The 27,168-nt window shown below is 43.5% G+C and overlaps 10 protein-coding genes across 10 annotated transcripts; 4 read left to right on the forward strand and 6 right to left on the reverse strand.

Moving 5' to 3' along the window:
• Window positions 1-427: 427 nt before the first annotated feature.
• On the reverse strand, window positions 428-2,145 carry K444DRAFT_522992 (FAD binding domain-containing protein; the record flags this gene model as incomplete). The annotated part of the gene is made up of 4 exons (XM_024874247.1): window positions 428-1,066; window positions 1,125-1,522; window positions 1,593-1,809; window positions 1,870-2,145. The coding sequence occupies 4 exons, from the start codon at window positions 2,143-2,145 to the stop codon at window positions 428-430; spliced, it is 1,530 nt and encodes a 509-aa protein (XP_024740062.1).
• Window positions 2,146-3,654: 1,509 nt separating this feature from the next.
• On the forward strand, window positions 3,655-5,498 carry K444DRAFT_610027 (uncharacterized protein). Its single transcript, XM_024879671.1, has 6 exons — window positions 3,655-4,109; window positions 4,178-4,305; window positions 4,364-4,463; window positions 4,523-4,664; window positions 4,724-4,932; window positions 5,019-5,498. The coding sequence occupies exons 1-6, from the start codon at window positions 3,921-3,923 to the stop codon at window positions 5,469-5,471; spliced, it is 1,221 nt and encodes a 406-aa protein (XP_024740063.1). The 5' UTR covers window positions 3,655-3,920; the 3' UTR covers window positions 5,472-5,498.
• Window positions 5,499-6,875: 1,377 nt separating this feature from the next.
• On the reverse strand, window positions 6,876-7,816 carry K444DRAFT_626903 (uncharacterized protein; the record flags this gene model as incomplete). The annotated part of the gene is made up of 2 exons (XM_024882726.1): window positions 6,876-7,470; window positions 7,563-7,816. The coding sequence occupies 2 exons, from the start codon at window positions 7,814-7,816 to the stop codon at window positions 6,876-6,878; spliced, it is 849 nt and encodes a 282-aa protein (XP_024740064.1).
• Window positions 7,817-8,286: 470 nt separating this feature from the next.
• K444DRAFT_626904 (uncharacterized protein) lies at window positions 8,287-9,399 on the reverse strand (the record flags this gene model as incomplete). The annotated part of the gene is made up of 2 exons (XM_024882727.1): window positions 8,287-9,073; window positions 9,197-9,399. 2 exons carry the CDS (start codon window positions 9,397-9,399, stop codon window positions 8,287-8,289), a joined length of 990 nt encoding a protein of 329 aa, XP_024740065.1.
• Window positions 9,400-9,892: 493 nt separating this feature from the next.
• On the forward strand, window positions 9,893-10,828 carry K444DRAFT_626905 (uncharacterized protein; the record flags this gene model as incomplete). Its single annotated transcript, XM_024882728.1, has 1 exon — window positions 9,893-10,828. The coding sequence occupies one exon, from the start codon at window positions 9,893-9,895 to the stop codon at window positions 10,826-10,828; it is 936 nt and encodes a 311-aa protein (XP_024740066.1).
• A 370-nt stretch (window positions 10,829-11,198) lies between these two features.
• Window positions 11,199-12,063, reverse strand: K444DRAFT_626906 (uncharacterized protein; the record flags this gene model as incomplete). Its single annotated transcript, XM_024882729.1, has 4 exons — window positions 11,199-11,232; window positions 11,280-11,541; window positions 11,692-11,899; window positions 12,046-12,063. 4 exons carry the CDS (start codon window positions 12,061-12,063, stop codon window positions 11,199-11,201), a joined length of 522 nt encoding a protein of 173 aa, XP_024740067.1.
• A 694-nt stretch (window positions 12,064-12,757) lies between these two features.
• On the forward strand, window positions 12,758-13,173 carry K444DRAFT_329331 (uncharacterized protein). The gene has a single exon (XM_024871938.1). The coding sequence runs from the start codon at window positions 12,863-12,865 to the stop codon at window positions 13,079-13,081; it is 219 nt and encodes a 72-aa protein (XP_024740068.1). The 5' UTR covers window positions 12,758-12,862; the 3' UTR covers window positions 13,082-13,173.
• On the forward strand, window positions 12,796-14,929 carry K444DRAFT_716089 (uncharacterized protein). Its single transcript, XM_024888373.1, has 3 exons — window positions 12,796-13,153; window positions 13,201-13,553; window positions 13,600-14,929. Exons 2-3 carry the CDS (start codon window positions 13,266-13,268, stop codon window positions 14,809-14,811), a joined length of 1,500 nt encoding a protein of 499 aa, XP_024740069.1. The 5' UTR covers window positions 12,796-13,153; window positions 13,201-13,265; the 3' UTR covers window positions 14,812-14,929.
• A 4,557-nt stretch (window positions 14,930-19,486) lies between these two features.
• K444DRAFT_329346 (uncharacterized protein) lies at window positions 19,487-19,948 on the reverse strand. Its single transcript, XM_024871939.1, has one exon. The coding sequence runs from the start codon at window positions 19,782-19,784 to the stop codon at window positions 19,521-19,523; it is 264 nt and encodes an 87-aa protein (XP_024740070.1). The 5' UTR covers window positions 19,785-19,948; the 3' UTR covers window positions 19,487-19,520.
• On the reverse strand, window positions 19,858-22,238 carry K444DRAFT_651292 (putative L-fucose-proton symporter; the record flags this gene model as incomplete). The annotated part of the gene is made up of 3 exons (XM_024885698.1): window positions 19,858-21,155; window positions 21,208-21,590; window positions 22,026-22,238. The coding sequence occupies 3 exons, from the start codon at window positions 22,236-22,238 to the stop codon at window positions 20,114-20,116; spliced, it is 1,638 nt and encodes a 545-aa protein (XP_024740071.1). The 3' UTR covers window positions 19,858-20,113.
• Window positions 22,239-27,168: the final 4,930 nt, after the last annotated feature.

Consider the following 27,168-nt stretch of genomic DNA (forward strand, 5'->3'; position numbering starts at 1 on the left):
TGGTAGCACAAATATTCTACTTAATTTAGGCTTTCTATTTAGCTACTTATTTTATAGTTTAGACTAAAACTCGTCTCAATGCGGCTATTTTAAGCAAAAAATAGCTTTTTATAATAAGCATTCCGATGAGAGATACGAATATAATACTGAATTCTCCGAATACAAGGGCCATTTTAAAATTAAGATAATATTAACTTTTATTAATAATATTAAGTAATTCCTTTAATATAAAGACTAGAAAATAAAGAAATTATTATACAAATTAAATAATAAATGGAAGAGATAATTTAAGGCTAAGTATCGATTCGGTATCGATTCGGTATTGATACGTATTGATCCTTACGATACCTAAGTAATACTATCCAGTATCAATACCTTATCAATACCAAAAGTATTTTTGCCAAGCCTATTTACCAGTAGCTACTTACTATGCAATTGGTGCGTAAAAGCTAAACTTGCCCATTGGATCGAAATTCCTCTTCAAAGCATGCAAGCGGTTCTGGCGCCATGCATCGCTCCCGTACCACGCCAGCGGCGTTTCATCACCGTAGGCGTAGTTGACATACGTGTTTAGACTGGTCTCTCCACTGCCCTCGTAGAGAATCTGGCGAATCTGATTTCCAAGCTTGGAGGCAACCTCGTCGAGTCCCGGCCCGTTGGGCGTGTACGTAAGGAGTGGGGCGACGAGAAGATTGTCTTCCCGATAGGCAAAGGCCGACGCATCTTCGCGGATCGCTTTCACGCCTTGCTGGGAGTAGCCCTCGAACATGAAGAGCGAATTACTGAAGGGACTGGATGCATTTGTAGTGGCTTGCCTGAAAAGATCGTACACCAGTCCCTGAGCTGTGGTGTTGTAAGACTTGAGATAGATGGGGAAGCGTGGGTTGGCGTTTCCGGTCTTCTGGCAGGGCGTAGCATCAAGAGAAATGCCGGTCCATGCAGCTAAGTCGCGATAAGTTCCCGACAAAGCTTGGGTGGTGATGGGTCCAAGTTTAAGGAACGGCTTCGTGTAAGCTGCATCGACTGCATTTACTCCTTCTTGGATGAGATACATTGCGATAACGGGCTGTGAGCACGGTTAGAAGATGGTGAACAATCTGCGCGCTCATGGTCTCTGGACTCACCTTATCCGGATCAGTGGTAGGATCGAAATACCAATACGACCAGTTGATGAGATCCACGGGCATGGTTTTGCCGTTTGTAAGCCACTGCTCATTGGCGACTTTGTAGACAGCCTCGACCTGATCGCCACTGAAGATGAGCGTCTCCATGGCATAGTTGGGGTGCTGAATGTCATAGATTTTTGAAGTCATGGAAGTGACGATGCCAAAGTTGTGACCGGCGCCCTTCATTGCCCAGAAGAGTTCGGAGTTCTTATCGACTGTGATCAAGTTGCCGTTGGCCAGGACGACATTCATTGAGACGAATTGGTCCGAGACGAGTCCGTAGCGACCTTGAAGCCATCCGTGACCACCTCCGAGGCCAGGACCCAGATAGCTAACACATTCACATGTTCCAGTTACTATCTCTCGATATTAGTCATCGAGGTTCCTTACAACAACCGTGGTGCAAGGAATTCATCATATGCTCACCTGTCTGTTTTCCTGCCGCCCAGAGCGCGTCGGTGAGGTTCTTGGACATGACTCCACCGCCAATGGTGGCCGTTTTCCCATTTTTGGCGATCGCGATGCTGTTCAGCTGGCTCATATGGATTTCGATGCCATGGATCATTTTCCCCAGCGTGGTGATTGATCCATGCACGCCATTGGTGGTGAGAAAAGGCAGCGAGTGCCAGTTTGCGAAGTTGACCTAAGTCGTGAGAAGATAAGCAAAGCTGTTACTAGAGGCGAGGATATTGGAGAGCCGCACCGTCTCGACAACGTCATGTTCGGTGCTGGGAACAACCACGACGTTTGCTACGGGGGTGCTCAGGTTGGACCAGCGAGCCACAGCGGCATCGAACGCGTCGGAGCCTGACAGGTAGATCTGAGCAGTCCTCGAGAGCTTCTTCGCCAGCTGTGTGTAGTTCACACTACCTGCTGGGCAATCCTCACGGGCCTCGTGACTGGGGGCAGGGACACCTCGACAGGTAACTGTTGCCGCCCACGCCAAAAAGGCGGCAAGCTTCAGTTTATAGTGATGCATCAGTGCGGCTCAGGAAAGCAGCAGAAACGAAGGTATGCCTGGATAAGGCGGCGTGCGTCAGGTGCTGTGACTGGGACTGGGACGAGGAACAGGATGAGCTATTATATGTCTTCCTGCAAGACCTGGACGCCGTACTTGGTGGTCCTGTAATAAATGTAATTACTACGGGTCGCGTGGCGCTCGTACTATGGAGTACAATGAAGGCAATTACAGTATTGCAGGCCCTATTCGGCTGGGATGGACGATGGATCAGTCAATGTTGGGCAGGACCGTGGCAACGGGGTTGATCCGAGGGAGCTCAGTCTCCTATTCTTGAGCTAGAGCATGTCGTGATGAGCTCCGTACTTCGTAGGAAGCCAGCTCGACTAACAAGAAGGCGGGCGGGGTGTGTCAGTTTACCTTGGTTCCAGGTCCACAGCCATTAGAGCAAGGATGGTCCATGTGTAATTTACAACAAGGGAGGTTGTTGTGCTTTAGGAGAAAACACCTTGATCGGGCAGGTACGGCGGATCCGGCGGCGTGGATATGGAATCGTTTCCGCTGGAGTCCGGATATTTGGGCAGTGGCTGCACCATATCCCCGAAGGTCACAGGAAGGTAGCCCTGCTGGCCTGCTGAGCGTATCCACCTGGCCTTACAGTGGGGGTTTTTAGTTGTTTTCTTAGCGAGGGTCTCCTTGATGAATTTACTTTCGCTGCTCAGGCCCTACGGGGAAGCAGGCCGGTGGCTGCAGCCGTAGTGCGGCGCGGTGCGCCCGGCCTTTTCGAGGCTGGAAATTATCGAACGGAAATATGTACTCCGTAGTTGCGCTGGCCCGCTTGGCGTCCCCACCTGACCGCGCGATTTTCGGTCATCAACGGCCAGGTACGCTGCTTACCTTAAGAAAACAACTAAAAGACCCCTTGTAACAGACCAGGTGAAGACGCCAAGCGGGCGAGCTGGGCTACCTTCCTGAGAGTTCCGAAGGCTAAAGGATGTGGTTGGGAGCTAGTCTCCTTTAGGAGTCCAATCTCACGCCTGACAGGCCAGTCGACCGTCTTTCAGAAAACCGACAATTGACTCCCGAAAGAACACAACCCCTCCTGACAGTAGTGGAGCATGCGCGGATGCTGGCTCGGTAAATGGGAATGAAGCAAACAGCCAAGTAGCTATAACCGTTTACGTTCAACAACAACTACGCAGTTTTTCACTCGCAATAGGGGTCAATAATAATGCTGCCCAGGGTAAATTGTCCAATGCCGGCATCTACTTCGTACAGCGAATCTGTAGATCGTTGCCCTTTACAGTATGGACGTCGCTGACCTAGAGAACGAGGACTCTGCCCCCACTCACCCCCGCCGCCCCTCTTACCTCCTGGGATCTTTAAACGTGTAACCCCTGCGGCGATAGTCGATGCTCGCTTCCCCCTCCGCCCCTCTTGCTACTCTGGCATTGGCGCAATCAGCAGTTAGTCTCCCATGAACCCCCGTGAGAAAACCAAGCTCTAAGAGTTTCATACGCTTGTGTGAAGGCTTGTGCCGCCTTACAGGTTTTGCATCCCTTCGGCATTGATACTGTTGTTATACCTTCCTCCGTTGCAAATGATGCCTCCAACTCCAAGTGGGACGGACTGCGTGGTATTCCAGCCGTTGCATTTGTCTTGGGACTGATACAAATCTGAGATCTCTCCTACATTTCTTGTGCTTCGGCTTGGATCGGGGTTCGGTGATAGCTGCCTTGAATCAAAAGCCTCACGATTTCCAACACAGCAAACTGTTTGGCCTGCCAGTGATCGCGATGTCTGATCCCGCTGCCCAGGCTGCTGTGGCAGCAGCAATAGCAGCAGCCGTTCGCACATTCAATACTGAGTTGTGGACGTTCTATGCGTTTGGCGTCCTCATAACGATTGTCAGGACGTATGCTCGAGTGAAGGCTGTGGGCATCAGAGACCTTCGAGCAGACGACTTTATCGTGTGGCTTGCCATTGTACGTATCGCGAGATCCATGCGACTTTCACATCAGCTTCTATTACTAACGCAGGCCCAACTCCATAGTTGCTCTACACTGCGCAGTCGACTCTAGCATATTTCGCGGTCAATCACGGGCAAGGTCTCGCAAACAATGCCATGACGGACGCAGAGCGGGCTGCATTATCCCCCGATTCTACGGAATACCGCCTCAGGTACGTCCCTGACCGAAAAGGGAGCGCGCAGGGCATGATGACGAACCGCTTTATTTAGAGTATTCGGCTCCAAGATCCAGGTGGTGGGCTGGACCACCTATGCGTGCTTGATCTGCACGCTCAAGATTGCCGTGCTTGTCTTCTACATCAGACTCATGGTATGTTCGGACGGTGTTGATCCCTACTCTGACGGGGTACTGATTTTTGTACTTGATAGGAAGGACTTAGCAACTATTTCCGCATTCGTATCTGGATCGGATTTGGGCTCGTCGGTTTGACATTTGTTGCATCCGTCATAACGATCTATGGGTCATGCCAGCCGTTCTCCAACTACTGGCAGATCAACCCGGATCCAGGCAGTAGGTCTTCCGACTTGTCTTATCATTGCTCCAGCCGCTGCTGACAGGCTTGCTTCTAGACTCCTGCCAGGGCGCTGTGGCAAGCCCGATCGTATGGGTCACATTCGCCTCGAGTGTTGTCACCGATCTCTACCTCATCATGGTGCCGCTTCCCATGCTTTGGGGAACGAGCCTGAAACTCGTGAAGAAGCTTGCCGCCACTTTCGTGCTTGGTGCGGGCGTATTTGTCCTTATCTGCTCGCTTCTCAAGACTATCTTTGTTACAACGGTAAGTCTTGGTGGTGCTATAGGATACCCTCCGTCTTTATGTCCCCTAGACAAGGCTACATTTATCTGACTTTACTTAATCAATAGGATCCTGTCCACGGTGCACAGCTCGCTGGTGAGTGGGGTACCCGGGAAGCATTCGTCTCAGTGGTCACTACCAACCTCCCAATGATATTCCCCCTACTCAAGTCATGGTTGAAACCACTATTCGGCAGTGCGCTCTCTTCTACTGGGGCAGCCTCCAAGCATCCATCTGGCTTTCGAACCATCGGCGGGGGCGGCGGATCCTCTGGGGTTGGTCAACGTCGTAAACCCACTAGTTCGAAGCAGCCTGTCACCGATAGCTTATCATTCAGCGAGAGTGCGGAACATATTGTCAACAGCGTGAAGATGCAGAACCTGGAGGGTTATACCGGGCTAGCAGCGCCTACTCGCCCACCGTCGAAGGGTATCATGGTCTCCAACGAATTCAAGATGGTCGAGGATGGAATCAGCCACAAGGATGGCCGAGATGCGAAGCAGGTTCATGAATCTTGGTAGCAATAGGGTTAGGTATATGAAAGTTATAGACAATTTATATTTATATTAATGATATTTGCTTGACTTTAGGCAAGGGTGATTGCTGTTGTTTAAACGCGAGATGTCCGCCTCCTAGGCTCCTCCGCGTTGTGGTGTATCTTTACCTCGATGATAATTTCCGAATGATCCGTTCAGTTGTTATCAAACCTTATGTTTCTTGTAGCGAGGTACGAGCAAAAGAAGTAATCCTGCTGCCGCAAGACAACAAGGCGAAAAAACGCTGCGTTGGGGGCGAAATCCAAGTCTTGGCTAATTTTGGCAAAAAATACCCAAATCTGGTATGGTTACGTTTTTGGTTCCTTGGGTGAGGGAACATGGCACCTGGGTAGGAGGGGGTGCCTTGCTTTCACGATGGGTTAAGTCCCCAAGACGGAATTTTCGACAAGTTTGACACCATCCCAACGATTACCTCCAACTTGACAAACCAGTCATATACTGATCTCGTGAGTTTTAACTTTCAAGATGAAATAGCTCAGCTAATAGTTGAACCAGCTCAATGCCATCGATATCGGAAAATGCTATGGCGTGCGGATTCTCATTCGCGTTTGTTCCCCAATGTTTTGCCAATTCCTCGAATCAGCTAACAACACCAGGGAATCACGCTGCCCAATCTTCCTTCCACCAATGACACCGATCTCTACAATTACCACTACCGGCACCTGGAAGTCCTACTGAGAAAAGCGCTAATGCACCTAGGGTTCATCTTCGCCATGGCCTTCCAGCCCTTTCTGTACCTCATCCCAGCCATCTCTGCCCCCGTTCCCTCTGGAAACGACGCGCTCCGCCAACTACCCTCCTACGGCGACAGGATGTTCATTGAAGACGACACTATCTGGGAGATGTTCCTCGACAACTCAGACGCCCAAACCTTCGCCGTCAATATAACTTCCGAAATTGAATCATACGTTCAGAAGAAATATACTATTGTCAAGAATACGGATTTTGAAGATACAGATTTGGAGGAAATTAAGGCATAATCCGATAATCATGAATGATGAGACGAAGGATCAGATGCAGTTGGAGAGTTATGGGAAGGAGGCTTATGAGACGTTGAAAGGCATTCAGAGAAATTTAGATCCCGATGGGGTGTGGGAGACGAGGATAGATGGGGTTAAGTTTACATGATGAATGGATGTAGATTGCGGTAGTATTGATTGACTTGCAGATATCACAGTAAGAGCAGTCGTGGCGGACAGGAGTGGAGCAGAAGGAAGAAGTTGAGGTTTTTTCTCATACAGATATAACTATTAAACAGACACTCTCGTCATTCTATTATGTGAGCAAGGCAGAATCTCTTGGCTTTTCATCGAATATCAAGGCCCAGCTGAACACCCTTGGCTGCAACCTGTTTATTTTGCCTCCCTCTCACAGAATAATGGTCTCCTCGAACTGCCAGATCATTTCCTCATCGGCTGTCACAACAGAGGCATTCTCCGATCGTCGTGGCAAATGCTTCGCCTCCCTTGACCTCCACTCAATCTTTGCTGGCACCTTCCAGCCCCATCTTTTCTTGTTGACTGCAACCTCATTGCGAATCTTGTCCATTATCAGCTCGCGTAGTGGACAACCCTTGTTATGCTCAATCCCTGACATCCTTTGAATAATCTTGAAGCTCTTCAACCCTTTAATAGACAACACGCGCCCATAGTACAGCTCATTGATGCCCCACACCAAGTTTGACACCTTTGTATTTGCGAGCCCCAAGTGTCGGATCTGCTGCAACACGAACTTCTCAAAATTGAAGCCTACTTCGTAGTATCGTCTGAAAGAAGTGTTGTAACCAGACTCATAGACAAAGCGATCGATGCCAAAATTGACCCAAACGATGCTCTTTGCCCCAGAAATTGTCTCAGGATTTGTTGGTGACCACCCGAGACGGTGCAAAAGTGATGCTTTTTCGACGCAAACAGTGTAGAAGCGTTTTCCCTCCTCTCTAGACAAACCAAGAATCAGCATCATTCTAAAAGCAGTATTGTATGGGAATAGGAGAAGTTAATGACAGTAATCATTAGAGAGACGGAAAGGGGAACATGGCTTTTGCGCAGCACGCACCGTGATTCGCGACATATGTGCATAATAGCTGGAGCTCTTGTCTGCTCTTTCATTTTGGTATCCATCCATTCTGGAGACAGGACATAGAGCTTGATCTCTCGTGGTTCGGAGGCGGCAAGTCGCCAAATCCTAATTCGTATTTCGGGGGCAAGTTTCGGGAATAGGGTAAAGGTTTCGGGAGCTCGAGTACGTGTTTGCCATGACTTTACGGAGGGTTTGGAAGGCGGACAATATGTGCAAGGGCCGGATGACATTCTGTACAGTTGTTAATCAGTGGACCAGTGATTATCGTTGTGGAATCGGCGATCTTCGAAGATTGTTCAAAGGGTGGAATTTTCTTTCAAGCGAGATTGGGAAAGTCACGATTTCCATCGCTTGCAGCGGTGAATTTCATAACACATGGGTCATGGGAAACTGATCAAGAAAATGCACATAAGTTTTGGGAATTATCGGTATTCAGCAGGTCGAGAGGGGGCACAGTCTACAAATGACAACTTCTGATAACGTCAGGCTCTGCTTCTTCCAGGGAAGAGGAAGTGTATGAATCAAGCTCGTAAAGTTCAAGACCAAGTCCTCGGAAACTCCTGACCATCTTGATGACCACTGTATTCTCTGTACCAAATCGCATCTAGCCGCTTGTTAGAGCCACTACTTGTCATTCCCACCAGCCTAATCTAAAATGCCCAATGACCCGCGTTGCTGCTCAGTGTTCCTGCTTGCTTTCTCATTTCTTGAAAAAAGCATCTACTGGCAGCAGCAGCTGTGAACTGAGGTATTCCTTCAAATCTTCACTTCTCACGCGAAGCACCTCGTTTTCCTCCACACTACATTCCACCTGAAACGGCAGACGCCATTTGTATGACTTCGGTTGTTCCTTCGCCAAGCCAAGCCAGAATTCCATCAGTCCTCTCCGGATATCCTCATCAGTCAGCTCCCGTAATGGTACCCCCTTACAAAAATCCAATGGCTTGTTGAGACCAACTCTCAGCGTGACTTCCTCAAGTTGTTCTGACATCCTATCGAGTTCGGTAAATGCCTTGAGTCTCTCCAAATTGCCATCGCACGCACAAGAGGCATAGTCAACCGTGAAGTGCTTGATCTTCCTTAGAACTTCAATATCGAAATTGTAACCTGTGATGAATACCGGCCAATCGTGGATCTCCCCCGAGTAATTGTTGCGTGGAATAGTACAAATGCAGGTATGTACGAACCGGTCGCTGTTGAAGTTGACGTAAACTGTCTTCTCCCGCGTGGCCATGGAAGGAAATTCTTCTGATCTCTCGTTGCATTTTGTATAATGTTTCAGACTCTCATTTCGACTCTCTCTGGAGGTGTGGAGAATTGATGGAACTTTATTTCGTCCTGAAGGTTCGTAGGGCATCATCGGGTATCTCCTAATAGGTAAGTGGAGTCTAATATCATGAGGTTGGTGTGCGGCAAGCTTCCAAATAAGGAGTCGTAGTTCGATTGGTAGCTTATGGAAGACAGTGAACTTCTCAGGGCTCGTCTGACTGCACAATAAGACAGTCGGCATTTGCTCGATGAAGAGAATCTAACGGCCTTCCGAGTCGTGTGCAGAGAAGAAGTGCTTATACTATCATCGCTAGTAAAGGGGTTTCGGGCTCACTACTTACAGCTGGACCTCGCCTGGAGGAAGTTGCTTCAACCGCTCCTCGACTCGAGACATGTTGTCTGATTCAAGGTCGAGATTGATTGATGAATCTGAGTCTTGCTTGGTGGAATTGGCGAATGAAGGGATAGCAAAACTGAACGATGAAGTTGCTTGATTTGTTCGCTTCCGTGCAGGAAGGAAACGTGACTGCGACTTGGAAGCCATGATTCAAGGAGTATTACTGCTTATCACTTCATGCTGCTGAATTTTCCAACGTTGAATACAATTTGCAAGTAAATACTGCACTTCCTGCGTCCTGAAAAAAATCGGTGCGGAACACAAACAAAAAGCCTCGCTGCTATAACTGATCTATGTTCACTTTGAGTGATGCCTCGCCGCTATAGATAGCCCCCTAATCCCGAAAGGAGGAGAAAATCGTAGAATCGTGCACAGATCGTTCACCTTGCAGTGCGAGGGCCGACATCGCTCTTGCTCTCTTTCACTTTTTGGATTTGACATCTAGACGGGCACAAATCTTTAAGACCCAAAGATCATAGGAGTACCAAGTTAACATGCTTTGACTTTACTCTCATCAGTTCCACAGAGATTTCTTCCTTTATGGATACGGCCTACGTCAGTCCTCCCTCTTGATCTACAATACTCTCCATCGACATACCATCTGAGCTGGGTATCTCGACCCCATAGACAGCTACGCAGCATGTTGGCTTGGCGACTTCTTCACCACCATTGCAGCCACCTGGCAGCAACCTTCGAAGCGGTATCTTCAATGACCAAAGCTAGTGTGGGACAATCCCCGAAACAGACCACGCTGCCTGCCTCCGAATTCTCGCCCTCCACTGGGAGGATGTCTTCCCGTCTCAAGTCCCTTCTTATCCAGCTTCCACGACTTCTGCCTCCAGCGGAACCACTCAAGGAATTTGTCCTCTTCCCCAAGTTGCCTCTGGAGATCCAGAACAAAATATGGAAAGTCGCAGCCTCCACACCCAGAGTTGTCAAGCTCTTCCGCCCAGAGTATGAGGTTCAACCCTCGATCCTTCTCACCTCTCGGGAAGTGCGACGGGAGGGATTGAGATACTACAAGACATGTATTGCGAAGTTCCCGCATTATGGTGGGCACAAATATGGTTGCTTCTACCTTCCAAAGGAGCACCAGAAGAGAATAGTGTGCATCAACTTTGAAGTCGATCAATTCGTCGTACCTGCGCCATTCTTTTCCCCGCCGCCGCTATGCTACCTCCACCCCGATGACATGGGCAAGATCCAAACCTTGACCATCGACCATACTGGTTACCAACCCAGTGGTCTCAGCAGTGTCCAGAGCCCGCCAAGGGGTATTGTCGATCTCTTGTCGCAGGTGCCTAACCTCAGGCAACTCAATATTCTGGTTAGGAACTGGTGCGCTCAAGTTGGTGTGAACCAGGGCATCGGTCAAGAGCTTTGGCGAAAGGAGCTGGATGGCAGGTTTCGCACACATTTTGAACTTGCCATGAGGGACGCTGGAAATACAGCTAGACTTGAGATTATCTTCAAGGATTGGAATGACTCTGATACTGCACCTTGCTCTGCAGATGCTGCAGGAGGCTTTAGTTGGAGATATTTCAGTCCTCTTGCGAATGAGAACAGTTATCGTTGATAGAGGGGGAGGGTGGTTGGGGGTAGGAGGTTAGGGGATTTCGCGCAGTTGTGAGTTTCTAACTGTTCTGCTCTTTGCAGGGACAGTTAGGGAGTGCCCAAGTTCAAGTTATCGACGTCGATGCCGACCCGAATGGCTCTCGAAATGGGTGGTTTTGCATCTCTCTGCTTCAAAAAACTTTTCATTGAGGGTTTTTGAAAGTTTAGATGGTCTGAGAACTAGATTCAAACCCCCAATCAAACTGCTATGTCTTCAAATCGCCTTGACCTTTCCATTTCCTCAACTCTCTCTTCAAACCCCATCCCCAATCCTCTCACTCGACCTCATCACCGTCATAATTTGGACACACTTAATTTTACCCCCTCCAGCCTTATCTCATGTAAGTCCAGGGCATTCTCCATCGTCTGAAACACACACAGCACACTCGCGCTCCCAATATTCTATTACATACCGTCGATCTGTATTCTCAGGTTGATTCCCACTAGGAATCCCAGAATTACACGAATCAGTATTGATGCCTTTGCCCGTGTAAGAAGGGCCTTCCATCCGCTCGCACGGCATGGACCAGGCACCGACGGGCTTGGTGGCTTTTTGGGACCACAGATCGAGGTAGGCATCTGCTGTTGCTTGAATTGCGGCACGGGTGTCTCGTTTGGATTCAGGGATGGGGCCCCAGTTCTCGTTTAGGATTAGACCCGATGACTTTGTGGCACCTTAAAATATTGAGTTCTTTGTCCTGTCCATGAGAAGGAACGAAGGTTGAATCTCACTAAACTGCCAATCCCCGGGTAGCTGTGGCAATCGTGTCCACCAAAACCACACCACTACTCGAGTCTAGATGAACTTGTGTCCTAATCACATACGGCGTCTTCGGATTGGTGATCGGAAGTCGGAATAAGTGACATAGAGTGTGGTGTCGAAGAGTGTTTTGTTGTGGTCAATCTTCATTGCGGCTCTGAGGACGCCTTTGGTAATGTCCGCTGCTTTGTTGTTTTCTCTATGGAAGGCATTGGCGAGGTACAGTTGATGTTGCTCCGGTCTGAACTGAACTGAGGTATGCACTTGCTGCATCTTCGAGGTTTTGTAGAGTGCAGGTTGTATTTGCTGTTGGTGGCGGGGCGCAAGCGAGGGTAGGAGGTAAACTAGGGATGAAAGCAAACATTTTGATAGTTGACGGGAAGTAGTAGAAGAGACGGAGCGATGCAGCTGAAACCTACTGAAACTTCAATCTCCATGTTTCGAAAATCCAGGGAGATGCCTATTTAAATGTTGAAGATTCATTGTGCCCGTCTTTTGGAATTATTTCTTTGATGGTTTCCTTGCTGATAAAGGTATGCTAGGCTATTCTTAAACGAGGCTCGCTTGCGGACTAGCACCGTCTTCCCCCCTTTTCGACCGCTCTTGCAACATCCTGATCAAGCTAGGGGACTTCGACTTTGCAACGGCGATACTAGAGCAACTGCAAAGCCTGCTCAGCATATCTGCAATGCCGTCCCGGTAGTAATCAGAGGAGAAGAACACCTAGAACGCCCGTACATCACGTGGTCGAGCACACGTGACTCAATATAAAACCTCGTAGCCCCAGCATCTTGTAAGTGTTTCAAGGATAAAACCCCTGCCAGATATCATTTCCATCCATTGCGTATGCTTTTGAGGATTGTGGTCTTCCGAATCCGATCCTCCTAAGACCTCGCAGAATGTTCCTCAATTGGGTTTAGTGAATGATGTGGCTGCAAGGCTGAGAGCAACACGACACGTCAGGCTGGAGTCTCAACATATTAATCCGACCTCAAATTCCGCCGTGCTTACCACAATTGCTATGCCTATGCCCCACGACCTATCAAATACGAATCCAAGCTAGTCATTTGCCGTCATTTGGGAATCTACATAAAGGACGCCCGCGCCTCCCGAAATGACTTCACGGAGAATGTTTCAGAGACCCAGGGCCCACCGCGAAAATCATGTCTTTTATCTTGGGACGGCATCTCTATAGAAAATTCCAGAATCGCAATAACCCTCAACAACCCGGTCCTCATGACGAGAAGAAGAAGTCCAAGCAAGTTCCTCACTGTGAGCATCAGCTTGCTCAAACAAACGAAGCCAGCGGCGATGCTGTTCCGAACGAGAAAGAATCCAACACGGGCCATCAAACAATTCCAGACGAGAAGCGCGGCTCAAAACATTGCGCTCAATGTATCGTGGATAAAAAAAGGGCAAAAATTTACAGATGGAAACTTATCCTTGCGCTCTTAATTCCGAACTGCATGGCGTCAATGGATGCTACAATCACTGCTACTGCATTACCGACTATCGCTTCTCACTTCAGTATATGCACCATCCAGACACCAAGAGCTTGCTGACTTCATTAATAGACTAGCTTACTCAGTTCAATTGGATCGTTACAGCCTTCACACTCACATCAACTTCCACAATTCTGATGTACGGACAAGTCTCCGACGTGTTTGGCCGCCACTCTGTGATTCAAGCCTCCATCTTATTTATTCTCGTCGGCAGCGTTCTCGGAGCCGCCGCGCAGGTATGGCCGATGCTGCTGCTAGGCCGTGCGTTTCAAGGACTCGGCTTCGCAGGACTCGGAATCGTCACGAAGCTTATTCTGTCGGACAAGGTCTCACTTCGAGAGAACTCCGTGAACAACACAATCTTCGCACTCTTGAATGGTCTGAGCGTTGGAGTTGGGCCTGTGATTGGGGGGTATCTAACCAAGGTATATTCTTGTGCCCTCATTCAAATTCAACGAGCTAACATTCCAGGCTTCCTGGCGCTGGTGCTTCATTATCAACGTCCCTATTGCTGCGATCAGCCACGTTGCAGTTTTCTTCCTCCTTCGAAAAGAGCTCATCAAAGCCCAACCTCACAAACGGGAAGACGGAGGCGGCAAGATCACCGTTATCGAGACGCCGACGCTCCTCACGAAACTCTCAATCATTGATTACGGGGGGATGCTTCTGTTCTTCTTCGGCGCCGGGCTCATGATTCTAGGCCTTACCTGGGGTGGGGTTACATATCCGTGGAAATCAACGTCGGTCCTAGCTCCTCTAATCATCGGTTGTGTCCTCTTCCTCTTGTTTTTCATTTACGAATACTTTATGGCACCCGGTCGCATACTGTCCCGGATTTTCCCATCCCAGGATCCAATGATCCCTCTGAGCTTATTCAGAGTACGAGATATGAGCCTGCTTGCCTACCTCAATTTCTCAACCGGCATGGCCCTCTTTTCCGTCTTCTACTTCGTGGGTATATGGTTCACTGTCGTGCAGCAATACAACTCAGGTAAAGCTGGTACCCAATTAACATATTATATGCCTGGGCTTGGTGTTGGTGCATACGGGGCGATATTCCTATGCAACGTGTGGCCGAGAGAAACATTCTTTCCCCTGCTCTTCGGATCGGCTTTAGAGCCCCTGGGAATTGGAATGCTGACCTGGGCACTGAACACCGGACGACCGAATGTGGTCAGTGGGATGGTTGGATTTGCAGGAGTTGGTACGGGGCTTCGGCTCATGCCTGGAATGCTGCATGCTGTCGGCTTGCGTTCCCGATTGAAGGCTCGGGGTCTGGCTGTGATGAGCTTTGCCTTTGGCTTTGGGGGTACCCTTGGCATTGCTATCATGAGCTCCGTCTTCAGCAACAAATTGTCGAATCGCATCACAAGCGTATCTCATGTCACGTCGAATACAACCTCGAGTGTCGGGAATATTGACGCTTTGTCACCTGCTGACCAGGCGATTGTGCGTAGATGGTTCAGTGATGCTGTCTACTGGGCTTACATTTCCATCCTGCCTTTTCTCGGTCTTGCTGGTGTGTTGTCGTTTTTTCTTGGGAACGTCAAGATTACCAGCCAAAAACAGGATGCAGAGGGAGAGATCGATACTAGTGGAAATGTTGAGGACGTTCCATATTTGTGGTGGTTGGCTACTGCGAAACGTCGGCGGGCAGTCAGAGAAGCTCAGACAGTTGAATGAGGGTATTTTCGGCGTTTCTTTCATTCTTTCATCGTGCTATTCACGACAGATTGTTGTATTACCTCCTAAAGGTTTAGCACTGGTAGAGGCCTTGAAGCATGAGGGAAGTCATGATTCTAAACATCCAGTTAACACTGAAGAGTTCATATAACCAAATACTGCAGGTGCTAATAATCAACTTTAAGTTATTGCAAGCCCCTATTCCGGAGTCTTGGCATCTCGCCCCTTTTTTAAGCTACCGAGAACGTGTCGAGTCAACCTCACGGAACTGCTCGAAGTATCCGAAGTCCAACATCGAAGAAACATCAACCAAGAACAGCATCAACAAGCTCAGCCTCAGACGCTGCGATGGGCTCGCATGTGACCTCTCGAGCCGATCCGACCTCCGAAGCGCTCGAAATGGACCGACTCGGCCGCTTCCGTGGCCTGCCTGAGAACGATCGACTTGACATCTGAAACAGACTGCGTCCATACCTCAAGTCGTTGTAGTCCTCGAAACGCACAAGATCAGGCTCTGAGACAATACAACCGGCCTTCGTGAGACTATTGTAATATCCAAACTCGAGCTCCAGTAATCGGGAAAGACTAAAACGACCCCCCCCGGTGTCGATTAGGGGTGTCGATTGGGAGCAGGCTAGGCGCTCGGACAGGAACACCAAAACTCTGGCTTTTTCTTCATTTTAATTTAATTTTATAATGAATCAATATAATTTAATACTTGTTTTATTTTCTTATAGCGCTAATTAAGCGCTATTTAAATATAAACTTTTTATAAAATTTGGATTAGTAATAGCTCTTTAAATTAAAGAAGTTAAAAGTTTTATATTTTATAGCCTATAGATAAGCTTAAGTAAGCCTAGAAATTTAGCGAAAAAGTCCCTAAAACCAGATTTAAGGGCCCTATAAGTCCATAATTTATAAGGCCTTATAGGGCTCAAAAACTAAAACTTAATAAATTAGTATATAGACTCCCTAAAATTGAAATAGTATTTTAAGGAATCTTTTTATTATAAATTAGAGAGCACGTGATTATAATACAGGGGTTATAATATACTAGCTTAGACTTATATTGAAAAATCTAATTTCAGATTTTTAAAGAGCTCAGATAGCCAATTAAATACCCCTGCCCCAATCGACACCCCCAATCGACGCCGGGGGTGGGGGGTCGTTTTAGTCTTTCCCCGGCTAACAAGCCCACATCGTAGTTGGGGGGGGGGGTCGTTTTAGTCTTTCCCCAGTAATCGTGAGTGTGTCTCGGGGATCTCGATTGAGTGGGCTTCGAATATACTAGGCGATGGACGAGCGTGCGCACGAAAGGCGTGCCATTCAACATCCTCATATGCGTCATTCCTAAGATTGATACGGTTCTTCGCGGCAAAGAGGCGTGTCCGCTAAGAGATGCCTTCATACATAGACTTGATTAATGGGCGGACGAATCAATGCCGTGCGCAGCGGCAAAGGTATGGTTCCTTTACATCCCCCCTCCACAGCGCTGGCTATACAAATGGCGTCAACAGGCGGTATCGACCTTAAGAGAGCCTGAAAATTTAGCGATTAACTCGTAAGTACCTAGAACTTATTTGCCTTGTGCATAATAATTGCCTTGCTTATCTTATACCCCAAAGCTAGATCTCTTATATATAAACTTATATAAACTTATATAAGCAATCATTTAAATATTATCAAAACTCTAAAATTTATTAAAACTCCTATTTAATATCCGGGGTGGTTGGGGCGGAGGGAGTTTGGGGGCTGGAGGAGGGCATATGCGATTCTAAGGCCTGGTGGGCTAAATCGGTTCCTTAGTAATAAACTCGGAAAATGGCAAGCGCTAAGCCGAAAAAAGATCCTGCCATCGACACCCCTAATCGACACCCCGGGGGAGGAGGGGGGGGTTGTTTTACTTTTCCCCAACAAGCGGTACTCTTCTCAAGAACTTATTAACAAACTCTCCATTATAACGAAAAAATAATTTATGCATATTAATTTTACTTCTAAATTATATCAAAAATCGGGTTAATAACTTTTATATAACATATTTTACTTTATAACTCTTTATTTAATATTAATTAGTTAAGGTTATAATTAAAGGGTAATTATTTTATTATTCTTACATCGGTCCGATTATTAATTATATTTAGGTTTTGTGCCATAATATTGCCTCATATAGTATAAAGCTTCTTAGAAATACTCTTGCTTTTAAGAATATATTATTAAATAAGATTTCTAAAACTATAATAATATAAAATATAAGATATATATATTTGTTTAATCCTCTTTAAACCTCTATTATATTAAAATTCTTCTCGCAAATCAATTAAGAAAATATACTTTAATCTTTTAAGCTTCTTTCAATTTAACCAAATCGCTATTACTATGTGTTGCATGGCAAGTGCCCTCTGCATGCCCATCTCACGTGGCTCAGGAGCTTGGCTCCTCGTCTCATTTCCCCTTATATAAGCGTTCCGGAGCACCAAATTTATGCTCCTCAGAGAGCGCATTCTGCACTTGCCACACTATGCAATTCTATTCCGTTCTTTCTACCCTTACTATGATAGTAACCGCTATTACGGCCCAGGCCCAGGTCCATATCGACGCTAGTTGCAGCCCGGAGGGAAGTTATGCCTGCTGCTACTTAAACCAGCTCCCCAGTACTTGCACTTGTGTCCATAGCAAATGGGTACTCGTTCCCGACGACCTTGCCGAGTCTTATGCATTTCCGGCCGAGTATCTCGCTCCTTTATGCCCCTTATAAAGAGACTTAGAAGCATAAATATAAGGTACGAGTTCTTCTCTTTGCTATTTCTTTATATCTTGTTTTTTTCCTAGCCGAAATCTTTCGTGCCTCTAATCTTGCGGGAATTATTCTAGAAGTATTAAAGTGGATTCTTCCTCTTTCCTTAGTACTAGAATTCGGCATTATGTAGTTTGCTTTTATGTTATTCAAATACTTAAGCTTATGGAAGATATTGAAGGAATATTAAAGCTATTCTCTTGGGCATTAGTATAATAGTTTTGAGTTGGACCAGATTGTATAGAACTATTATGGTGTGTTGAACTAGCTAAATAATAAAGCTAGGGTCACGTGCTTGCAATGTAAACCAAGTAAAACGTACTGAATTGACTGCTGTTCTACAGTGGTAAGTAGCCTGTATATATAGCCCTGAACCCCCTAAGTCACATGCACTAAACCCCTAAACCAGAGAGCCTTATACTGAACTATTCAACCTCAGCTGAACCGATTTAGCCTCACAGGGCATATTATGCCCTGAATTAACCTTACAGGGCATAATATACTCAGTAATAAGCCTATGGCTTAAGCCCCATTAGTACACAGCCCCTAAGGCTCTGTTCCAGGGCTTACTAAGCCTATTAGGGGCCTCAGGCCCCTAATTTCAACATGGTGGGGATTTCGATTCTGGTCACGTGGCGCGGTTATGTGACATCCGGAGGTCCGCAGCAGCATATATATACCCCGCTCTCCTTTCCATTCTTAGAACTCAATTAATCTTTACTCTTTAACTTCGCGTCTCACTTGTGCAACGTTTGTAATCCCATACTATAAAGCCTGTATATTATACTCTTGGTTATGTCTCTGCAAACTTGCTGCTTAATGGGAACTGAGGCAGCCCCTAGAATTTGTTCCACACTTCGCCCAATCGTATTTGGCTCGAATGACTCCGGTCCATGGACTTGGCCCAAAGCACTCGTCCAAAGTCTGTACAGGGCAAATACAGACAAATCAGTCACTCCAAGGCAGTCCCGAACGTCCCTGAAGTGTGCATGTGGCTGACTTTCAAAATTGGTTGCGGTGGAGCTCTTTACCAAGGATTTTGTTACGACGATGTTGATAGGCTTATCCTCCATCAAATGGACGTCGTAGGAAGTGATGAGATCAACAACTTCGTCGTGTTACCCAACTTGCCCGTCTGTGTCGATATGCGTAAGTCTAGCGCTCGTTCTATCAAGACGCTCTAGTGGTATTAGTTTGCGATTTACCCATAGTCTGATCTCCACCCTCACTTCATGACGCTCGGTCGTGCACGCAAGCATATATTGCTTCGTCCCCTCCTCTGGCTTCAAGGGTGTATACTTGTCACAAGGCAAGATTGAACCCTACACTCTCGTATTTGAATTTGTACACCCAATGCGAAATGTACCACCGAGCGTAATGGCCAACTTCACACCAGGTGCTAAAGGACCTGGTCGCGAAGTCTCACTCGTGCTCGGACCCAAAATTGGGGAAATTGACGGAGGTAACCTCGCAATTTGATAAAGAGAACCATCCTCGATAAACGAGCACACTGTAAATGTACCAAATATTACGGAACGGAGCAAGGTACCTTTCTCGACCAGGTCAAGCCGCGTGCAAGGTCAGCCAAGATTGTTCATCCCTTGCGCTGTCAATTTTTCAAGGACATACTCATGTTCTTTGGAGGTGCAGAGCTGCAAGCCCCAAGTTCCTTTTGAGTCTCTTCCTTGTGCTCGAGCCATCTTTGCCGAAGTCCAATGATTTGAAAAGAGCCGAGGCATCGAGGATTCGAGGGTCATATAGCAATCTCCTGGAGTGAGACCTCGGTCTTAGTAAATTATATCTTGACTTATTTGAGCACATTTCTAACGAAGGCCTACCATTGTCTATGGCCCAACCAGGCAAAGTCTGATCCAAATCAAACGCACTTAACATATTTTCTTGTTAGGCTGTCAGATTACTTACGCGTCGTCTTCAGGAGGTATTCCCTCGTCCGATGAGACATTGCTAACGCTGCAGGACAGGTGTGGCACCCAATGAAATTCCAGAAGTTAGCGATTACTATAAATCGGATCAACGTTGCTGTTTTAGGAAACGGGTCGGTGTTGGTACCTTCCAATGGGACGTGGGTGAGGATTGACTCTAATCTCACGACTTCTGTAAAGCGGAAGTCTGAGGATTTGGATTTCTTGGGCTTGGTGAAGAGATGGTGGTTGTCCATGAAGAATAAACTCACGAGGCACGAGATTAGTGTGAAGAAAATCACGGAACCGAGGAACAGCTTAGATGTGCTAGGTGCCGTAGAGGCGTTGAACTCCAAGGGCTGGTTCACGCCGTATGATGTTTGAATGCATACAGATTTTGAGTTCCTTCAATTGAGTATACTGTTGCGATCAAGTTCCAAGCATCCATCGTTGTCAATATTGTGCGGTCTGCTCAGCTGAGCAGGTGGTGTGGCATTTGTGGTCGAATGGACGTATTCTATCCTCTATGAAAACGTGTAAGTCGCGTATCACTTTCGACGCAAGAACCTCCACGTACATTACACCCTCATTCTTTCTCAACCTGAGCTTGATGCTCCTTCTCGTCCCACTCATCCCCCGACCCATTCTCCTCATCTCTATTTGTCTCAATCCCCACCTTCACCTTCTCCGTCCAGCCATCCAAGCTCTTCGCCTTAAACATATTCAAGTAAACAGGGAACGTAAACGCAATCACGAATCCAATCAACGGAATAAAGAAAGCATGCTGCGTATTTCCCCCAAGCGCGTCGGCGACGCTTCCTAGCACAGGCGGAAACAGTGCTCCTCCACTGACAGCCGCAACAATGAAGCTGGCTCCCCGCTTGCTGTGTCTACCGAGTCCACGGAGGGAGAGAGTGAAGATTAAAGGAAACACACAGGACTCAAAGAAGAGAACGAGACAGATAGATGCAATTCCCGCGTTTCCTTGAAGTCCGATCGCTAATGCTGCGAACAAGACGACGCCGGAGATGAAAGCCATGAGCACGAAGCGAGGCTTGACAAATTTGAGGAGACCGCTGGCGAGGAAACGCCCGACGGCGAAGCATCCTTGAGCCACGGCTAGGAGATTCGAGCCAGCGGCATGCGATGTGCCAGGTCTGACCCAAGTGACATAGTTGATGAAGTACCCGGCATATGCGACCTGAGCACCGACATAGCAGAATTGAGCAAAGACACCATAGAAAAGGGTGTATTGTTGTCTGAGGGGCTTGTCTTCGAAGTCGGTGTCTCCCGCGGACTGTTGGGCTTGATCTGCCATGTCTGCATCGGTGACCTCCGGAAGAGGAACGAAGAAGAAAACGACGGCGAGGAGGAAGACAAAGATGGCGATCCCCAGGTAGACCCATTGAACCGACGTGAGAGAGTTGTCATTCACGTTCTTGAAGATGACCTGGGATGCAAGTACAGGAGCGACGACGGTGCCGATAGCTTGGAAGGCTTGGGCGAGTGTGAGACGAAGTTCGGAGTATCTTGGAGGTCCGCAGGTGGCTATGAACGGGTTGGCTGCTGTTTCGAGTGTGGAGAGGCCACTTCCAACGATGAACATGCTGCCGCAGAACCCACCAAACCTTTAAGATCAATCAGCACACCTCATTCCAAACCAAAAGAGGGAATACTCACGATCTCTTGACCCCAGATGGCCAGAACATCAAAGCACCAACGCCATACACGCAGAGACCGAAGATAAAAGCCCACTGATATCCAAATCGGCGGACAATCCATCCCGAATACGTAAGGGGTCCGATGAAGTATGCTCCAAAATATGCTGCCTGCAAACCACCTGATTTTCCCTGACTGATATTCAAGACACTTTGAAAGTGTGAGTTCAGGACATCCAAGAGTCCGTACGCAAATCCCCACATGAAGAAAAGGATTGTTACGAGAGCGACAGGGAGGATTGATTGACGTGTCGTGATCTGTCCCGCACCTGTGACCTCATGGTCGTCAATTGGCTTGCGCTTGCGGTTGTTGACGATATCTTGGTTTGCCGTAGCCGTTGACGCCTTTCGTTATGTCGATTCTTCCATTGCGAAGTGGTGGTTTCGTCCAAAATTCGAGTCCGGGGGCAGTGAGGTGTGGTCGAGGAGAAAGCTGATCACACAGTGTCGTTAGTCTGTATGATGCAATGATTGTGTGTATGCGGTGACAATGGGATGAAGAGAGAAGATGAAGATGAAGAGTCCAAAGTGTCTCCAGTTATATAGATATCAACTCTTGGCAAGTGTTGAGGAGAAGAGTATCTCGTTCCCCCTTCGTCAACTCCGCAACGTTGATCGCGGGGCCTCGATTAGAGAAGGAACAGGGAAGGCTGGTGGTCTTGGAGGCACCTGCCAACTCCCCCAAACCATGTTGCCAAGCTCGAAATTCTTGAGTCGCTATCCGGGCGATCTCCACATCGATTAGATTCATCCAATCCGTGGTACTGCCATTCGAGCTACTTCCTCAGCAGTCATGGCATGGAACACCCTAAGAACGTTCGTAGAAGGATCAGGTCGACGGCACTTCTTGGTCGCTTCTTTAGTTGCGTTAGGGTCGGCCATATTTCTCTTGGCTTGGTTGCTCCGCCACAACCGGACGCATTCTTGCCTTCGTACATTTGAAGAATCTAGAGAAGTTGCCAATCCTCGCTCCGATCGTCTGTTCGCTGCCATGGAAAAGATCGAGCGAAGATTGTTCCGGCCTCATAGAGTGGTCTTGTCGTGAAATTTGGTGAGATGGAAAGTCGAGGCGAATGGTTGGGTGAGTCTTGGATGACGTTGAACTTTCCCCAGCCCGGGTTAGCGAGCAGCCCCGCCAGCGCAAGTCATGGCCCCAGTGAGCCTTCTGGCGGTGGACTTCCGGGGAAGAGTCCGCCGAGGGTACGAATATTTCAAGATTGCCGGAGTTATCCCAGGCTGAGAGCTTCGTTGGCCTTATTTGCTATGCCAGGAAGGCGTGGATGTCCAAGGCTCTTCCATTTCAGGTTCATCAGCATGAATGAATTCAAAGATGGCCTTCACAGCGTAGAATTTCCATTGAGCAGAGTGTGAGATTTCTGCCTGCAATTCATGAAGAGCTACTTTGTCTCCTTTGTCGGCATTCTCTATCACATCGTTCTCGAACTCTGAAAAGTTTGCCTTATTCAGAAAGTCTGCATGCGGTTTTCGGCGAGCACTGAGTTTGCCGATGAATCCTGTTTCGTTACTGTAATTATTATTATCGTTGTAACTGGCGTTTCTTCTATCGCCTGTGGCATGTCAATTGCATGGATTCAAGCCATAGACCGAGGGAGACACGCATTCCAGAGGATCATGTCATGAGGGTCCAGGTGTAGATAGTTTGACTCGGGTGAGCTCCGATAAACGATAATTATCGATTATCGACTACTCGATTTCCCGCTTAAATGCACGGCCGAATTGCATAGAAAATCGCGAAAACTTATAGTTTTAATACCTTTATAACTTTTATATTAATTAATAAAAAAACTTCCTTTTTTAAATATAATATATAAAAATAGCAATAGTTATATATTATAACCTTAAAAATAATAATATCGTAAATATAAGTACTTTATTTTAAAGGTTTATAAAAGACGTAATTTTTTTCTTAAAAAAATATTTTTAAAAATTAGTTTATTTAGAAATAAAATATCTAAAAATAAAACTTTAAGTTTTTTAAATCTTATATATTAATGCATATATATTTATATAAGGAATTTATATTTTATATATTATTAAATAATTGAAATTTTAATTTTTTTTAAAACTATAAAATAATAAATAAATAATAAATAATAATAGTTTTATATAAAAGCTATTAATTAAATTTAAATAAAACTACTTATATTACTTATATAGGATATAAAAAACTCAGAAATATTTTTATTTAATTTTTAATCTTTAAAATATTAAAATATTATAGTTTTTTTTTAATATTTTTTAAAATTAGTAAATAAAATAAGTATTTACTAAATTTATTTAATAATATAGGCTTTTTATAAGTTAAGATTTATTTTAATTTTAATTAATATATAATATGGGAATTATTAGTATATTCCTAAATAATTCTATTAATTCTATAGGAATTCTAGTTCTAGTAACTATAATTATATTATTATATATCTTCTATTAGCCTAATAAATGCCATCCTTAAGAACTTTATATATCCTTATATAAACTAATAATAAGATAAGGAAAACGTACTTAATAAGTAATATAAAGTAAAAGGAAAATGTATATAATAAAGTAATTAAAGATAAAGGAAATATAAAATCCTAGCGAAATAACTACCTAGTATAAGAGGGAAACTATAATAAGACAAAAACTTATATAAAGTATACTAGAGTATAAAACGTAACTTAATAGCAAAATAATAAATTAAAAGTATAAATAGTAAAGTATAAATAGTAAAGTATAAATAGTAAAGTATAAATAGTATATAATATATATAAGCTCAATTAATTAAATATTTATAAAGAATTATTCTCTAAGTCTATAGAAAAACTAGCTCTCTTATATAATTTCTATAAGTTATATATAAAAGGCTATAGTCTTTATTATATAACCTAAACCTTAAAACTGCTAAAATAATATAATTTTTAATAAGTATAGCCTACTATACTATATCTAATCCCTTATTTATTTGTACTTATCCTCTAAATACTAAAAAATAACAGAAAAATCCTATTTAGAATCCGAAATAATAAAATATTTAGGATCTTCCTCTATTAGTTAATCTAATTTCTCTTTTATATACCTAAAATAAGACTTATTACCCTTAAATAGTTTTATTTCATACTCCCGAACTTGCTTAAAGGTAATTCGAATCCGCTTAGCTATATTCTTATACTAAATCCGATATAGTTCTCTATATTAATTAGTATCTGCCTTTAATTATTACTTAATTTCCGCCTTTACTATAGGATATTAAGAAGGCTTATTATAGCGAATTATATTATAAATTATACTAATATACTCTAAATAAATAGCTTCTTTAAATTTCGTATTATCTATAATATCCTTAAATTAACTTTTAGTAAGAGGAGAAAGCTCTAGATAAGAAGCTTTAATAATCTTATAGGAGACTCTATTTTTGTATATTCTATTCTTAATAGTAACTAGACTTATTAGAACTATAGTAAAGGGCCTATTAAGTAGCAAATTATTATTAAGCTATTTTTTAACTTATATATTATCCGAGAATTAATACTTTCCTATAATTTCAAACTTATAGATTACCTAGCTAAAGGTATTTATTTGTCTAGTTAAATAGACTATATTCGAAGTCTTTTTTTCTACTGCCTTTAGTAAATACTCGCCTATTTCCTTAGCTACTTCTAGCTTAAATTTATTAGAAATAAAAAAGTAATTAATATTTTTAAAAAACTTCTTATTAAAGGTAACGGCCTTCTTATAGTCTATAAGGAAAATATAACTAATATTTCGATACTTTTTACTAAGGTAGAATTCGCTACTTAAAGCTTTAGTAATAGCCAGATCTTTAGTATTACCTTTATACTAATTATAATTAATATTTCCAGAAGTAAAATATCGGGCTAGCTAAAGGTAAGTAACTAGATAAATAAAATACTTGCTTAATGCCTTATAAAATCCGAGCTATATTAATGAATCTGCTATTAAGAATTAAGAGGCTAAGATAAAGTAGCTATTACTAAAATCTCTCTATATTAATATATTATCTTTTTAAAAGTAGAATTATAGTATCTCTATCTCTTTTATTAAGAGCTCTTAAATACTAAGCTTCTTAATTTACTTTAGGTAATTCTTCTTATAAATATAGCTATTAGTACCTAGATTAGTAGTACTAGACTCAGGAATAGAGACTATAGTATTAAATTAAAGCTATAGATTAGAGCGGAATTAATTAGAAATATAGTACTTATATTTATATTTCTTAATTTTCTAGTTCTTAAAAAAGAAATCCTATATTTCCTTATTTATCTAAGTAATAGAAATATACTTCTTGCTTTTAATAACTTTATAGATCTTAGTAACTAGCTTTAGAGCGTCCTTAATCTCTTATATATTAATAGAGAAAGTATTAGTAAGTTACTAAGTATATATTATATAGGGAGTTTTAAGAAATCTATTATTAATTCTATAATATTCTCGCTTATAAATAGATCCCAAAATACTACTATATATCTCCTTAAAAGTATACTTATTCTACTAAGCAAATATTAACTTCTATTTAGCTAGTATCTTATAGGTATATTAAATGCTTTTATTAAATTCTTTAGACTTAATACTTTTAGTTTTCCGCTTCTTAATTCTAGATATAGTTATAGAAGTCTTTCTAGATAATATCTTTTCCTTTAGAATAAAGGATTTCTCTTTACTTTCCTCTATTTTACTAATCTTATACTTAATCTAGTATTTAGATCTCTATTATTTATTAGAAGTTTTAGGCTTAGCTTACTTTCTATTCTTGCCAGATTCTTCTTATCTAGTTATACTAGTTCTGCTAGCTTTACTAGTAGTTTTCTTATTAGGCTCTATTAAATTAGCTTTATTTTTCTTAGCTAGATCTAGTTAAGTTAAAGCAGAAATTATAATAAGGGCCTATTTTTTAGGTTTATCTCGAAAAGCAAGAAAAGACTTATTACTATAAACTCCCTTAATTAGAATTCCGGAAGTATTAAAGATATATTATCTAGCCTTAAAATTATTAGCTAATAGTAGCTTAAACTCTAATTCTCTATATTCCGAAATAGCTTTAATATATTTAAATATCTTAGTAATATCTGATTTAGTAAATATATTAATATTCTAATATTTCTTATTCTTAATATATTCTAAAATAGCTTTATTAATTAACTAAATAGCTTTATATACTAAAGCTTTTATTTTAAAGAGAAAATATAACTTCTTATAGATATTTTTACTAAGGTTATTATAGATATTATTAATATATTAGCTAAAAGCTTTACTATATAGTATAATTTCATTCTGACTCTTAATATTAAAACTATTTACTATAGTCTTAATCTTATTAAGCTTTTCTTATTTACTTTTAGAAATGCCTTTAATAATATTCTCGAATTTCCTATTATTGGCTTAGTAGTTCTTTAGCTCCTCTTTAGTTAATTCTAGTCTAGTTCCGTTTCTAATAAAGGTTTTCTATTTTAAGAGCTTATTATATATATTACTTAGCTTATCTAGGATATTTGTATTAAATTCGGTAATTATAGCTATTTTTTCTGGTATTAGTAGGCCTTTTATAACTACCTAAGCTTCTTTAATACTTTAAACTTTAATATTATTAATCTATAAGCTTTTAATAATACTATAGCTTATAAGAACTAGCTACTATACTTTACTAGCTTAAGAGATCTATATTTTGGCTATTTTATTATTTTTAATAGATTATAAAGATATTATTAGTATAATAGTTATAAATTATAGAATTAAAGGTTCTCGAAATTATAAGAATTTCTTTTAAGTATATTTTAAAATAAAAAATAAATTAAAATAGTCTTGAATTATATAAAAGTATTATATATATTCGAGTTTTTCTTTCTTTCTAGTAAGAAAATAAAGCTAAAATAGTAGTATATATAATAGGGAAAATAGATATAATAAT

Source organism: Hyaloscypha bicolor (assembly GCF_002865645.1).
Source record: "Hyaloscypha bicolor E unplaced genomic scaffold K444scaffold_52, whole genome shotgun sequence".
In the NCBI taxonomy this organism is placed as follows: Eukaryota; Fungi; Ascomycota; class Leotiomycetes; order Helotiales; family Hyaloscyphaceae; genus Hyaloscypha; species Hyaloscypha bicolor.

What these genes read in the sequence shown, in the direction of transcription:
- K444DRAFT_610027 (XM_024879671.1), top strand. Translation starts at nt 3,921, where the DNA reads ATGTCTGATCCCGCTGCCCAGGCTGCTGTGGCAGCAGCAATAGCAGCA. An exon ending in TTATCGTGTGGCTTGCCATT is followed by an intron (nt 4,110 to 4,177) that starts GTACGTATCGCG and finishes CCAACTCCATAG; the next exon opens with TTGCTCTACACTGCGCAGTC. An exon ending in AGACTATCTTTGTTACAACG is followed by an intron (nt 4,933 to 5,018) that starts GTAAGTCTTGGT and finishes CTTAATCAATAG; the next exon opens with GATCCTGTCCACGGTGCACA.
- K444DRAFT_329331 (XM_024871938.1), top strand. Translation starts at nt 12,863, where the DNA reads ATGACGAGAAGAAGAAGTCCAAGCAAGTTCCTCACTGTGAGCATCAGC.
- K444DRAFT_716089 (XM_024888373.1), top strand. Translation starts at nt 13,266, where the DNA reads ATGTACGGACAAGTCTCCGACGTGTTTGGCCGCCACTCTGTGATTCAA. An exon ending in TTGGGGGGTATCTAACCAAG is followed by an intron (nt 13,554 to 13,599) that starts GTATATTCTTGT and finishes CTAACATTCCAG; the next exon opens with GCTTCCTGGCGCTGGTGCTT.
- K444DRAFT_329346 (XM_024871939.1), bottom strand. Translation starts at nt 19,784, where the DNA reads ATGGACAACCACCATCTCTTCACCAAGCCCAAGAAATCCAAATCCTCA.